This window comes from Prionailurus viverrinus, unplaced genomic scaffold (genome assembly GCF_022837055.1).
Source record: "Prionailurus viverrinus isolate Anna unplaced genomic scaffold, UM_Priviv_1.0 scaffold_42, whole genome shotgun sequence".
NCBI classification, from domain to species: Eukaryota; Metazoa; Chordata; class Mammalia; order Carnivora; family Felidae; genus Prionailurus; species Prionailurus viverrinus.
The window spans coordinates 2,209,496-2,223,659 of record NW_025927609.1 but is presented as its reverse complement, the minus strand read 5'-3'; the positions used below and the strand labels follow the sequence as shown (position 1 = coordinate 2,223,659).

The 14,164-nt window shown below is 66.9% G+C and overlaps 1 protein-coding gene across 1 annotated transcript; it reads left to right on the top strand.

Annotated features, from left to right (window-relative positions):
* Positions 1-2,504: 2,504 nt before the first annotated feature.
* AIRE (autoimmune regulator) lies at positions 2,505-12,851 on the top strand. The gene is made up of 14 exons (XM_047847105.1): positions 2,505-2,750; positions 3,292-3,466; positions 3,687-3,842; positions 4,217-4,291; positions 4,987-5,103; positions 6,033-6,175; positions 6,283-6,363; positions 7,285-7,400; positions 8,406-8,505; positions 9,031-9,213; positions 9,690-9,808; positions 9,893-9,995; positions 11,653-11,721; positions 12,771-12,851. Exons 1-14 carry the CDS (start codon positions 2,505-2,507, stop codon positions 12,849-12,851), a joined length of 1,764 nt encoding a protein of 587 aa, XP_047703061.1.
* The last annotated feature ends 1,313 nt before the right edge of the window (positions 12,852-14,164 follow it).

The following is a 14,164-nucleotide window of genomic DNA, read 5'->3' as shown; positions in this document are numbered from 1 at the left end:
CATGGCTATTGACTTGCTGTGTGACTTTGGTCAAGTTCCTTAGCCTCTCCGATCCTCACCCCCCTCATGTGTAGAACAGTGTGATTGCAATGTGCCCACAACAGGGCGTGGTGCAGGGTGGGCTAGCCGTGTCTGAAACATAAAACGACCGTGCCGGAGGAAGAGACGCCTCAGAGGCGAGGACAGAGGCTTAGATGGCCCGTCAAGGGGCAGGCATGTCGCCGTGCCCGGTGGCTCGCCGAGGCACGGAGTGAGGCTCAGCCCCACGAGAGGAGTGACCAGCCGAAGGCAGGGCGGGGCCCCCTGCCCGGCCCCTCTGTGGGTCTCACAGGCCGCCCCCACCAGCCCCGGTGGCTCCAGGTCGCCTGCAGCGAGGGGTCGCCAGGGAAACCCCCCGCCTGGCGGAAAGTCCAAAATTCTCCAAGGAGCCTCTTTGCAGAGCCAGGCCTGGCTGCTGACACAGGTGCACCCACAAGGCTTTCGTGGCTCCAGAAAAGCGAGGTGAAGACCTTGATATTGTTGGCCGTTTCTAATCCCCCGGGGACCGTTGTCTGGTGGCTAAAGTGTCCCTTGGTCAGTCGGCCACCGGGGAAAACTCTGCCGTGCGTGGAGTGGCACTGGGGGGCAGCCTGGCCCAAAGGAGGTGGACGCTGAGCCCCCGGGCCCCAGAGCCCCGGGGCCTTTATGTGGGAACTCTGCAGCTGGCGGGCCCAGCAGGTGCCACGAAGGAGCTTTGCTCCCTGAGACCCGACCCCCACGAGTGAGGACACTAGGGCTGCCCCAGAGGATGGGGCGTTCAGGAGCGACTTCAACTTCTGCTTTCCTTCAGGTGCTTCCGTGGATGTACGCATGCCAGAGGGCACAGGAAAAGGCCAGGAGGCAGCTGCCAGGCCCGGGCTGAGGCGAGCCCGTGCCCTCCGAGAGGGCAGCCCCGGTGTGGGCCCGAGGGGGCGTCCCCTCTGGGTGTCTGCGGGTCGCACAGTGCGGGACAGGCGGGCCCGCCCCAAGTCCCACACCTCCACTGCCACCACCCACAGCACCGCAGCCCGGGGGCTCGGAGCCCCAGAGGAGGGCAGCCCAAGGGCCCTGCTCCCCGGCGAGAGCCCCAGAACATTCCATGGCAGCCCCGGCCTGTTCTGAGCCTCACTGCCCTCACAGGGCCCAGCTTTCTGAGGTGACCAGCCCCACAGCCCCACCACTCCCGCCCCACCGAGCCCAATCTTGCTCCCACACGCCCCAGGACACCGCCCTGGGACAGCTTCAGCTTGTCTAGGACTGAACTCCCAGGGACCCCGGCCTGGAGAGGGGGACACACCGAGACAGGACTCCCGTGTCAGCTCCCCAGCCCGAGCTCCCACGTCAGTATAGAAATCCTGGCTCCTCTGCACGCGACGCTGTGCTGACCCCAGGCTTCCCAGCACCTGCGCTCACCTCCAGCCCCGCCCCAGCCTGACCAGATCCTTCTTCCGGAAGTCCTCTTGTGGTTCTGTGGCTGGACCCAGGGATGGCCTGGCCCCTCCGCCCCCCGCCACACTGGGCCGCCATGGGTGACCATCTTGCAGACCCCAGTCCCCGGCCCTTGCCCGCCATAGCCTGGGATGCGGCCCCCCTCTGCTGCAACCCCCTCTGGGACACCACCCCCCAGCCTCTGTCGCCAGCCCTAGCAGGCTCCTGGGGCGTCCCTCCCTTCCCCCGGGGCTGTGAGCGGGACAAGGCACTCACTGGCCTCAGTCCACGGGGTCAGCTGCCTTTTTTCTAACACACCTGGAGGAAGGGGAGGGTAGGGGGCAGCTGGGTCCCCCAATGGGGGATGTGCTCAAGTTAGAGATGAGGGGCTGAGGCTCAGAGAAGGAAAATGACTCGCCCAGCATCACACAGCCTCCAGGCGACGCCCACTGCTGTGCCCACTGACACTCGTCATATGCCCGGTCCTCCATCAGACAGGGACTCTTCCGTCTGACCCCCCTATAGCCCGGCCCCAGGGCTCTGAGCTGGCGCAGTGGGGATGGTAATGCCCCCTCCCCACCTGGGACGCTGCCCCCATCCGCCCCACGGTCCCCGGAGCACCTGGACAGTGCCTGCTGGTGCCCAAGACACGGGGCCCCAGGTGAGGCCAAGGGCACCTGTCTGTCCTGGCTGTCTCCCATTCGAACAGAACCACAGCTGGGGAGTTGACAGCCCTCCCAGCCCTCTCACGGAGGGGTCGGGCCCTGGTCCGGAAGCTTCCTTTACAGAAGAAAGAGAGGCCAGCAGCCTGCTGGCAGGTGTGAATGGAACGGATGGGACCTTCTCTTTACTGGGTCACAGGGAAGTTTCCATCCCTGCCCCTCCCTCCCACCCTGATTGGCTCAAGGGAAACACGGCCTTTGCTCTGTCCTTGGGGAGCCTAGTATAATAGAGACGGGGCTCTGGCTCACAGAGGTGCCCCCCCAGGTGCGCCTGACCAGGCGTGCCCGCCCGGGAGCCCAGCAGGTCAGGGGCAGCGTGGGGGCCAGAAGGCAGATATGGCCCAGACACCCCACAAGTCCAGTGGTACCCCAAGGCCGCGGGAGCCCAGGCGGGGAGAGGGGGCCCCCAGCCCCGCGCCCCCAGACCCCGCGACGGCGGGTGAGGCCCAGGCAGGTGGGGACACGGTGCTTCGTCACCTCCTGAGGCTGTACCGCACTGAGATCGCCATGGCTGTGGACAGCGCCTTCCCGCTGCTGCACGCGCTGGCTGACCACGACGTGGTCCCCGAGGACAAGTTCCAGGTGGGCCCAGACAGACCCCCAATGTCCCCCTCGCCTTCCCCAAGCCTTGCCCTCCATCCAGCCAGTGTCTGGCAAGATGAGCTCCAGACGGACCCCACCCCGCCCGTGGGGGGGAAGGAAGGGGGGTGTGGGCAGGCTGTTTTGGTGAAGAGGAGAAGGCACAGGGTCTCCAGGGCGAATTCCTGTGCCTCCTCAGCGCCCCTGCCCAGCCCTCCTCAAGCTGCCCTCTAAGCTAGGGGCTCCCCTAGGATGAGTTCCAGGCGGGCCTTCTTCACCCCCAGCACCCCCAGGCAGCCTCATGCCCGCTGCCAGCTGAGGGCATGGACACGGTGCCCAGGTCACCTGCAGCACCCTCCGGGATGGTGTTCTGCCCTCCAGAAAGACAGAAAGGGTGTCGGGAGGTGGGGGTGCCGTGGAGGAGGGGGGGCGGGAAGAGGAGGGAGTCAGGAGGAGGGGGGAGTGTGGAGTGGTGGGGGTCAGGAGGCGGGCGCTGTGGAGGGGGGCAGGAGGTGGGGCCTCCCAGCCCCCACTCTCGCTTCAGGAGACCCTGCGCCTGAAGGAGAAGGAAGGCTGCCCGCAGGCCTTCCACGCGCTCCTTTCGTGGCTCCTGACCCAAGACGCAGCTGCCATCCTGGACTTCTGGAGGGTTCTCTTTAAGGACTACAATCTGGAGAGATACGCCCGGCTGCAGCCCATCCTAGACTGTTTCCCCAAAGGTCGGGTGGGGGGGTGCTGTGGGAGGAACTGGGGTTCTGCGGGAGCCGGGGGCGGCTGGAGTCATCCCAGCCGGACTGTAAAAGGGAGGGGGGTGGCCAGGGAGCCCCCCGACACCACCGAGGACCGTCCTGGCTCCTGAGCGTCAAAAGGCCGAGCTCTCGCGCACCTTGCCAGGGCGTCGGCTCTGGTCTTGAGGCCCGGTCCCTGCTCGCCCCGCAGACGTGGACCTCAGCCAGCCGAGGAAGGGGAGAAAGCCCCCGACGGGCCCCAAGGCCCCAGTGCTGCTGCCCAGACCCCCCTCCAAGAGGAAGGCCCTGGAGGAGCCCAGGGCCGCCCCACCCGGGGCACTGTCTCCTAGGGGCACCTCCAACCCAGGTATCTGGTTGGAGGTACTGGTCGGTCACAGACGGCCCGACACCACTGGCCGTCCCCCTCCTGCCTTGCGGTGGAGCCCCCCTCTCCCCACCGCCCCGGCCAGCCGCCGGGGCTGCGGAGAATCCCTGTGGGTGCTTCGTGGGTGAGCCCAGCCGGCCCTCGTCCCAGGACCCCGAGAAGTAGGCAGGTGGGGGTCACTTCCTTTTACTGACGGGGACACCAGAGCCGGTAAAGCAAGGGGACCACGGGAGTTGGGAGGCCCCGCCCGCATGCATGCGCCCTTGGCTGCCAGCATTCACCCCCCCCCGCCCCCCACCTCCGTGGGGAGCGGAGGGCCAGGCTGGTGTGGCTCCCCCTGCACACTCCCCCTGCAGGCTCCCTGGCAAAGGCCAAGCACCCCAGGAAGCCGGACAGCAACGCAGAGCCGCAGCGCCCCCTGCTGGGGAACGGTGAGCCAGGTTCCCGACCTCCTGGGCTGGGGTCACCGAGTCAAGGGCCCCGTGGGGTGCTGCCCTCTGCCGGCCTGTCCTGGGAGCCGGGACCCTGCAGGCTTGGCATGTCACCCCACAGCCTTGGCTGCACAGCTTCACTGGGGAAAGAGGGGCACCTCGGGTTACCCCACGTGTGCCCGTCTCGGTGTCCCCGTCCTCAGGGCCGGCCCAGACCGTGCTTCCTCCGCAGAATTCTTCTTGGTCCCTCAGCCGGATGAAGCCTGGCCCCTTTCTGTCCCCTCCTTGCCCCAGGGTGGGGGGTCCCGGAGACCTGAGTCACCTGACCTGAAGACAGACCCTGGGAACCCGACCTCCCTCCCAGCACCGCCCGGGGCCATGTCCTGGGGGTCCCTGTCCGGCCCTTCCTGCTGTGTTAGGTCAGCTCGGATGCCACACTCCACACGCACACACACACCACACAGCCTCACCCCCCCACACACCCATGGCCTGTTTCTGCACTTACACATGGGCTGGCTGGCTGTCTGTCCGTGGAGGGGCTGGGCCCCCTCCAAGGCCTGCCCTGGACGGAAGGAAAGGCTTCCGCAGCCCAGGCGCCTCTCACTCCCCATGGCCTGCAGGGAGGGGGTGCTCAGGGGCCATCTTTCCAATCGATGACACCCCCCCCGCCCCCCGCCCTGTGCTCCCTTCCCCAGGAATTCAGACCATGTCGTCCACTTCGGTCCAGAGAGCCGTGACCGTGTCGTCTGGGGACGTCCCCGGAGCCCATGGGGCAGTGGAGGGCATCCTCATCCAGCAGGTGTTTGAGTCAGGTAGACGGCACTGCCAGGCCAGGGTGCTGCCAGGGGGACGCAGGCCCCGGGTGCACGTGCAGCTGGCGCGCAGGTGGCCACCTTTGCAGGGGGGACGGGCACCGAGGGCGTCCCTCAGGGTGGGGACTCCTGGGCTTCTGGGAGGTCGGCGGTCCAGGGCCACCTCCCGGGTCACTCTGCCCACCCGGAGGGGCCCCTCAGGGTCTTGGGCTCATCCCCTTCCGGGAAGTTCTCCAGCACCTGCCCCACCCCCATACCACCCCCTTCCCCTCCCTCCTGCTGGACGCTGGCCGGGGATGCTGCGGATGGCCAGGGCCAGCTGGCCCCCGGGAGCCAATGCGGGCCCTGGTCTCACCCCCCAGGGAGGGTCCCGGGGACCCCGAAGTAGTTCAGCATGGCAGTTATAACCAGTGGCCACGCACCGGGCCCTTAAAACAACAGGAGGTTCCAAAGTGGAGACGTGGGCAGCCATGCTCCCTCCGGAGGCCCCGGGGCAGAGTCCTTCCTGCCTCTCCCCGCAAGCTATGGGCCCCACCGCCGCGGCCGCTGCCCCCAAGTCTCAGGGTGTCCTCCCTGTATCTGTCTGCGTCCTCTCCACTCTTCCTGAGGGCACCCGTCACTGGACTCAGTGTCCCTCGGGAGCCCATCTTAACTAATCCCATCACCAAAGACCCTGCTTCCAAATAAGGCCACACTCTGAGATTCCAGGTGGACACGCTTGGCCGGGTGCAGCACCCCCTTCGTCCCCTGCAGAGGACCCCTGCTGTGCCCAGGACCCTGGTCCCAGAGCTGCCTGGGGCTGGGGCGGTGGGGGGCGGGGAGCAGCCAGCTTCAGAGTGCCCCCCCACTCTACCCTCCCCACCTCTCTGTCCCCCCACTCTGCCCCCCACCCTCCTGGGCCTCCCAGGTCAGCCACCCTCTCCTCCCAGGTGGCTCCAAGAAGTGCATCCAGGTTGGGGGGGAGTTTTATACTCCCAGCAAGTTCGAAGACCCCGGTGCGGGGAAGAACAAGGCCCGTAGCGGTGGCCCAAAGACCCTGGTCCGAGCCAAGGGGACCCAGGCTTCCGCCCCTGTAAGCCCTGCCCTTGATAGCCACCCCCCAACACAGAGCTCAGCTGGGGCTGGGCCTGCCCAGAGGGCGCTCCGCACTCCGGTGACCCGCCCCCTTCTCCCTAGCAGGGTGGAGGCGACCCGAGAGCAGGCGCACAGGGCAGGGTGCAGGCCCCTCCCGCCCTCCCCAGCGAGCCCCAGCCCCACCAGGTAATGCCCAGGCCACAGTGGAACTCCCTCGTCTCCACCGTCCACAGGGGGTCCCTCTGCCCCTTTGCCCCTGTCCAGGGCTCTCCCTTGGGTGATGAGGACGGAGCCTTAAGCTTCTGTTCACAGGGTCGAGCTTCCTTGTTTAGTAACAGTTTTCCTGATAACACACAACTTGTGTTCAAATAACTCAGAGAAAGTGAGTTCTACCAGGTGTTTAAAACCACGGGTCTGAGCTGGGTGCCCTTGTCCCCGGTCTCACAGTCTCCCAGCAGGCCAGCGGGTGGGGAGGTGGCCCCTCCTGGGAGCCAGGGACCTGAGCATCCAGCACAGCACAGAAGCCACCACAGATCTGACCTCCTCCGGCCCCCCGCCAGGCGCTGTTGGGCCCCGGGCGCCCAGGAGGGAGCAGGACCCGTGTGCCCCTGCCCCCCTCCAAGCTCCCGGCTGGCAGGATCAGGGGGTGATTACAGTGAGCGAGCTCATCGCTGTGCAGGGCGGCCTGGCCTGGAGGAGGCATCCCGGAGGGCCCTGTGGTGCCATTCGGGCAGGGGCACAGGCAGCGTCCAGGCTCCAGGCGTGGGGACGGCGGGTGCTTGGGGCTGATGGCAACGCCGCCGGCCATCGCTCCGCCGTGCTGTGAAGAAGGGCGTGCGGGGCGGGCAGTGTGGACGCTGCTGGGGACACAGGCACCCACGGGAAACGGGGCTTTCTGGAGGCTCCGTCCTCCCAAGAGGGATGGCCTGGCCCGGGGGTGCGCGCAGGGGACTAGGGTCTCCGAGAGGGAGAGTGTCGTGGGGGAGGGCTGGGGGCAGGCAGGGGGCCCCTGGGGATGCCGCAGCAGAGCTGTTGCGGGAGGCTCTCGGGGAGGGCGCCGCGCCGCCCCGGGTCTCCCAGAGGATACGCGTGTCTTGCCCGTGTCAGAAGAACGAGGATGAGTGTGCCGTGTGCCGGGACGGCGGGGAGCTCATCTGCTGTGACGGCTGCCCCCGGGCCTTCCACCTGGCCTGCCTGTCCCCGCCGCTCCGGGAGATTCCCAGGTGAGCCCGGCAGGCCACTCTCCGCCCCCAGCTGGCTTCACGGCCACTTCTGCCCGACTGACCTGGGTGTGGGGCTGCCCGGAAGTGTCTCTGTTCGGGTCACCCAGGCTGGGTCCTCCCAGCCTGGCCGGCAGGGCCCCAGAGGGCAGAGAAGCAGAATGAGGCCCCCCAGTGAAGAGCGGCCACCTTGTCCCATCTCTCCACACACCCCCAGCCCAAAGTCCCACAAGCAGCCGGCCCCCCTCCTCCAAACAAGGTCCTACTTGAAGTCGGGCAGAGTGGGTGCCCGTCCTGGGCAGGGCCAGAGTCCTCCCGCGTCTACCTCCTGGCGCTCCCTTCCCCCCGCCCACCGTGTCCTGCCCTCTACTGCCAGCTCCCACGGGTGACCACAGCTGGCGGGGAAGAGCCTGCGTGGGAGAAGTGACCCACCTTTGAGCCCTGGCCCTGCCCCTGCTCCCTGAGTGGCCTTCACCAGGCCACTTGTCTCTGATGCTTGTCACTAAATGAGGGCGTTCAGCCGAGGTCATCATTCGCCTCCAGGGGTGGGGCGGTCATCTTCTCTTTTTTCCTGCTTTTGACCATGTCCCCTTCTGCTGGGCACTGTCCCCCTTGCGGAAATGGGGGTGGGTCCCCAGTTCAGAGAGGCCCCGTCGGGAGGGCAAGGCCAGCGAGAGCCACGCACGGGGCTCTGCAGGTCAACAGATGTCCGGATTCTTGGGGCTCAGCAGAGGGAACATTGACCATACTGGCGAGGGCCACCCCCCCTCCCACCCCTGGGGCTCAGCCTCCCAGCCTCCCGGGCCCTCCTGCTCACTGGCCGGGGCAGTCCTCCCATCCTGGCTCTGCCCACTGTCCAGCCTGGGCCTCAGTTTCCCCATCTGCGAAAGGAAAGTGGCAACATGGAGGAGACCTCAGGCCTCCCCTCCCTGTGTATCTGGGAGTCTGTGGTCCCCTCTGTCCCCCTTGCATGTCTTTGGCTGGTGACCACGTGGGCCACGTGAGCAGTGGGACCTGGAGGTGCTACAGTTGTCTCCGGGGAGGAGGCCAGCGGGACCCTCCCCAGGCTAAGGAGCCCCAGCCCCAGGAGCCGCCCGCGGAGACCCAGGTACGCCCGGGCCCAGGCCCAGGCCCCCCGCAGCCCCCCCCCCCCCCCCCCCCCCCGGCTTCCCGGCCACTCCTATGGGTGGGGCCCCAGGCTTGGAACCGGGACTCCCCACCCCCGGCCTGGCCTCATCAGCTTGGCTTCTAACACTGGGAAATGGCTCCATGTGGGGCCTTGGCTCTGTCGCCCGGCTCAGGGGATGCACTTTGGCTACTAATAACATTCTCTAAAAATGTTTTAAGCGTTTTGTTGCAGCAGAGACAGGAATGATGCAACACACGTCCAGGTAGATCCGGAGTCCTCCCTGACAGCCCGTGAGGGCCACGGGCACCCCGTCTGTAGATGGCAAAAGGGTCAAGTAGCTTGCTGAGGACACAGAGCCAGGAGCTTCACCCAAACCTTTCCAACCCCATGTGGGGTTCCCACGCCAGCCCCCGGGGCTTTCCCGGGTCCCAGTGATCGCTGACTCCCTGGGTGGTGAGGCACAGGCTACCGTGGCCTCTCCAAGCACCGGCCCTCTGCTTCCAGGTCCTCCTGGGGCTGAAGCTGACGGGGGAAGAGGCCAAGGGGCTGTCCAGGGAGCCCTCAGCCGGGATGGACGCTGCCGGCCCCTACAAGCACCTGCTGGCCCCGCCTTCTGCAGCCCCCTTGCCAGTGCTGAACCCCTCAGCCCTGCGCCCCCTACTGTGTGTGGGCCCCGAGGGGCAGCAGGTGAGGGGGTGCTGAGGTGGGGGTGGCTGTTTTCTGGGAGCTCAGGGCCCGCAGGACAACCAGACGGAGCCTAAATAGGAGGAGTGACATGCGGGGAAGGGGGGCAGTAGTCAGGTGGGGGGCTGGGGTCAGGGCTGAGGGAGGAGGAGCCAGACAGGGGTGGGGGGGCAGGGGCTGTGCACGCAGAACCAGGGAGGGGAGGCTCCCGGAGGGATTCCAGCAGGGGTGATACATTCCGCCCCGGTTCCTGGAATCCCTACCCCAGCCCACCCTCACAGGGGCAGGACAATAAGGGAGGCGGTTCTGGGGTCCCCTTGACCAGCCCTAAAGGGGGTCCGGGTCCACTAAGGCGGAGCAAGGTGTCTCGGGACTGCAGAGCAAAGGTGCTGGGTGTCGCTGGGCTCCCGGGGGCGGGGCAGAGGGCGTGGGCGCTGGGCGCCCCTCCCCCCCACCGTGACCACTCTGTCCCCCCACAGGGCCCGGCAGGTGCGCGGTGCGGCGTGTGCGGGGACGGCGCGGACGCGCTGCGGTGCGCGCACTGCGCCGCCGCCTTCCACTGGCGCTGCCACTTCCCCGCGGGCGCAGCGCGGCCCGGGTGAGTGCGGCGGCTTGGGCGCAGGACCGGGAGGGACACCGCGGGGGACCGGCAGCCCACGACACCATCCTCCGCTGTGCGCAGGGCCGTCCCGCGCTGCCGATCCTGCTCCGGAGACACTGCCGCGGCCCCCGAGGAGGGCGCGCCCGCCCCGACCCCCGCCCGAGCCGCGCCGGGGCCCGCCAAGGTCAGTGCTGCCCAGGGAGGCGGGGACCCCGCGGGGTCGAGGTGGCGAGCACACCTCCAGGGACCCTCGAGTGCCAGCTTGGCGGATGCGCCACGCCCCGTGGCCCTGCGTTCACTGTTTCATACAATTTAGTTGTTTAAATAGCTTCCCTTCGGATCACGTGTGTTGGAAACCAGCGGCTGTGGGATGGCTGTTCTTTGGTGATGACTGAGCCAGGGACCCCCCTAGGCCCTCTTCTCCCAGCGCAAGGCCCCCCCTAGGCCCCTGGTCTCCCAGCGCAGGGCTCCCCCGAGGCCTCCTTCTCCCAGCGCCTGGGGCGCACGATCCCCACAGTGGGGTGGGGGGTGAAGCGGCCGCAGCAAGAAGGCTCCACCGGGGATGAGCAAGCCCACTTGACTCCCCAGTGTGACCCCAGTCCCCCCGTGGCCCTGCGCCGGGGCCCTGTCCAGCCCCATCCTGCGGCCGGGAGCCGTCGCCGTCGGGGAGAAGTGGCCTCCCTCTGCCCTCCTACCCAGCAGTCACCCCGGGCTCCCTCAGAACCCGTGTGTTCCCAGGAGCCTCGAGGTGGCGCACCTCACCCTGCCTGACCGTGTCCCTGCCGCCCCACCCCCAAGAACCTCTCAGGGCCCTGGGTGGTGGCAAGTCCTACCCCACCGGTGCCCCGTCGTGCTCCCCAGCCGCGCCGCATCCTCCCGCGAACACACTGTGCCTGTGCGATGCCAGCCCAGGCACGGGGGCCCCTGTTCTGCTCACGAGGGGGCTTACGTGCTCTCCCACAGCTCAGCCCACACCTGTGCGAGCCCTGCCGGGTGCCACCCCGCCCCAGAGAGGGTCCCTCCCTCCAGAAGATGCTTCTTCATTGACTCTTGGCTTCTTTTCTCAATTTAGCAAAGACCCCCTTGTCTTTGTGATGTAAAATGTAACGACTTTGGAGACTAAGAAGTCCCAGCCCCTTGGCTCCCTTCCCAGGGGCTGTCCTGAAAATGTGGGTGTGGCCCCAGTGCTTTCCCCAGCAGCCCCCTCCCCCCCCCCCCCCGCCCCCACCTTGGAGCTGGGTCCCTTTTCACGCCCCAGGGGCTGATGTTGCCTCCAAGGGCCTGTGTTTAGGAGCTCAGATTTGGCTATTTTGAGCCAGAACCTGGCAGTCTCATGTGGGTCCACTTAGCATGGTCCTCTCTCCCTCCTAGGCTGTTCATGGACAGCCTGCTGCCGGACTCTGGCCCCTTAAGGGAGGGGTTGGGTGGGAGGGGGAACGGTTGGCCCTGGCAATGCTAGTCGGATGGATGAATGGCTGCCACCACACCAGACGCTTTCCTCTTTGGGCCTCAGTTTCTCCATCCCCAACGGTCCCTTCTAGCTGGTTCTGAGTCACCTGGCTTTCCCCAGAAGGTTGCATGCAGCACGTGGAGGCAGGCAGGCCTGGGGGCCTTGGGCAGACAGCTTCCAGAGCCCCAAGCTCGCTCGTGCCCACGACCCTGGCAGGAGCTGGGTGTTAGAATTCAGCTCCCAGGGCCCTGCTGGGGGCAGCATGCCCTCTGTCCTGGCATTAGTCACTGTCCCCTAGATGCTTGTTGCCTCTGCAGGGCATCCTGCTTTGTTCCAGCTGTGCCCGGCAGGGGTGCAGGAGTTGGGCTGACCTCCCTTTCCTGGGCTGCAGGCAGGGGACGGTTCTGCTGGTCACGAGCCGGGTGTGCACAGGGACGACCTGGAATCCCTCCTAAGCGAGGTAATGCGTCACCTGGCTGGGGCTCCTCCTTCTCCTCCCCTCCCCCCCCCCCCCCCCCCAGCCCCAAGCAGCCAGCACGGGAGCCAGAGGAGGGCCTGGGAGACCCTGCTGGGTGCACTGAGCACCACAGGCCCAGGCTGCTTCGGGCACGGCTCTGGCCCCCCAGCACATGCGGGAGCCCCTAGCGCACAAAGGAGCCGAAAGAAGCCCCTGAGCCCTTTCTGCTTCTAGCCTGGTCCAGAGTTCCCAGATCGGGGGTGGGGGGGGGGGTGGGGGGGCTGGGGGGTGGGGGAGGCAGTGGCTGCAGGACCTCAGCACCAGCACCGCTGAAGCCTGACTCTGATGCCATGACTCCCCCTGGGGGTGGGGGGGGTGGGCGCCCCGGAACCTCTGCCTCCGGTGGACCTCTCACGGCCCCTCCCAGCCCCAGCCTCTCCACCCTAAGATGAACAGCTATAGTCGCTGTGAAGGAAATGGGCCTTTTTGGGGTTCCATGTTCTTTTGACAGGAGGTCAGACTCCTCCAGCCATTCCCACACCCAGGTGGCCCGCCCGTGGCCTCCTGGGGCTGTGGGGCCCTGCCCGGTGTGGTGGGCTGGGCACGGGTGGGTCTCAGTGCAGGAGTCTTTCAGGGTGACCCCGGGCACTGGATGTTGGCCCTGTGGCTCTGGCGGGGCGGTCGCCTGATGCCGTTGGAGAAAGGGGGCAGTCGCCCCATTATGCTGGAATGTTGGGTCTCCCCGTGCCCCCTCCGTCCTGCGGGAGCACACGATGGAAGAACCGGTCTTGCCTCGGAGCCGGGAAGAAGACGGAGGCAGAAGAGCCGTGGCGGCCGTACCCCGTGTTTGCAGGATGCTATGGCAGAGCACCAAAAGAGGAGTCCTCCCTCACCTCACGTGCCCTGTGGTGCTTCAGGCCTCAGTTTCCCCACCTGTGACTAGGCGGGGCGGGATGCTCGTGACTCCAGGGGACGCTGGAACCCACGGTGTGTGCACCTGTCCCCTGGGGGCTCAGGCAGGTCTCCCAGTCCTCTGCGCTCCTGTCTTCCAGCACTCCTTTGACGGCATCCTGCAGTGGGCCATCCAGAGCATGGCCCGCCCGCTGGCCGAGGCGCCCACCTTCCCCTCCTGATCCAGCACGGCGTGGGTCTGCGGGGCAGCACCGGGGGAGGGGAGGCCCCCGTAGACGCGGCCTCAGCTGAGAGCGGACCCTCCCTCCCATCTCCGAATCAACAGATGCCAGCGAGTTCCCACTCGTGCTCACGGTGACCCGCCCTGAGAGGGACCGACAGGACACGCTTCCCATCCCCGGAAGCTGGTCACATTAGGACCGAGAAAAACCGAAAGGTCCAGGTGTTGCCCACACTGGGCCCGCAGACACAGCCCGTCCTCGTGGACACGCAGAGCGCTGTGCGCACTGAAATAAAAACCACTTCTGTGGGGTTTCGATGTGCTCTTCAAGGGGTGTGTTTGCTTTGGGAGCTCCGTGCCCCTGCGTTTCTGCTGCCTGAAGCGTCGGTCACGCTGGCTGGAAGGGAGACGCCCGCAGGTGGGAATGGCCCCCAGAAGTGGACAGCGTGCTCCTGTGTCTGCTGGGAGCACTCCAGTGCTCCCCGGAGCCCCCAGTATGGTCCAAGCGTGAGGTCTGGGCCCGCCCACCTCTGCTGCACCCCCATGGGCTCCTCCCTCCTCCCCCGTCCTAGGGCCCAGCTCATCCCCACCCCAGGGCCTTGGCACGTCTGTTTCCTCATCATGATACGTCCCTTTCAGTGCCACCTCCTCGTCCGGTCGGACATTTACTTGAGAAAGCTCTGTTGTGGGTCATCTCTACGGTGCACATCATTCTGGCACGGGGGTCTGAGGTGGGTATTCCAGTGGGAGGGACAGATCACGTGCCAGAAGCAGGTGACCTCAGGCGGGGTGACCACCGTGGAGCATGAAGCAGGACGAGGCGGAGACGGGAGCAGGCAGGGTGTGAGGGACAGACAGGAAGTCAGGCGGTTGGGGGGCAGCAGGCCACGCGGACAGCACCGTGCCTTACTTTCCTCACGGCACCTGCCACAGTCAGAAGACGGGCCATGGCTGGGGGCCCGGGACCCAGGACCCTGTGTAGGGCACAGCTGCTGGGGTGCTGTTGGCAGAAGATGTCAGTGCTGCTAGAGCCCCCACCTGCAGGGACCCCGTGGTAGAACGCCCGGATGGGGAGGGAGGGAGTGGCCACAGGCCTTGCCACGTGTGGGCTGCAGAGCTGGGACACGTGTCCCCAGCCCAGGAAAGCTCAGGTGGGGACAATAGCAGGAGGAGGGTCCCACGGCCCACGGCCTCTCAGGGGTCTGGCTGTCACTCCCGAGACCTCCAGGGCCCCCTTGAGGGGGGGGAGGGGCAGGCCTACCTGGGACAGCAGTGTGGAAGGTCCGGTCAGGCTCAGAGGGTGGGTCACATTCC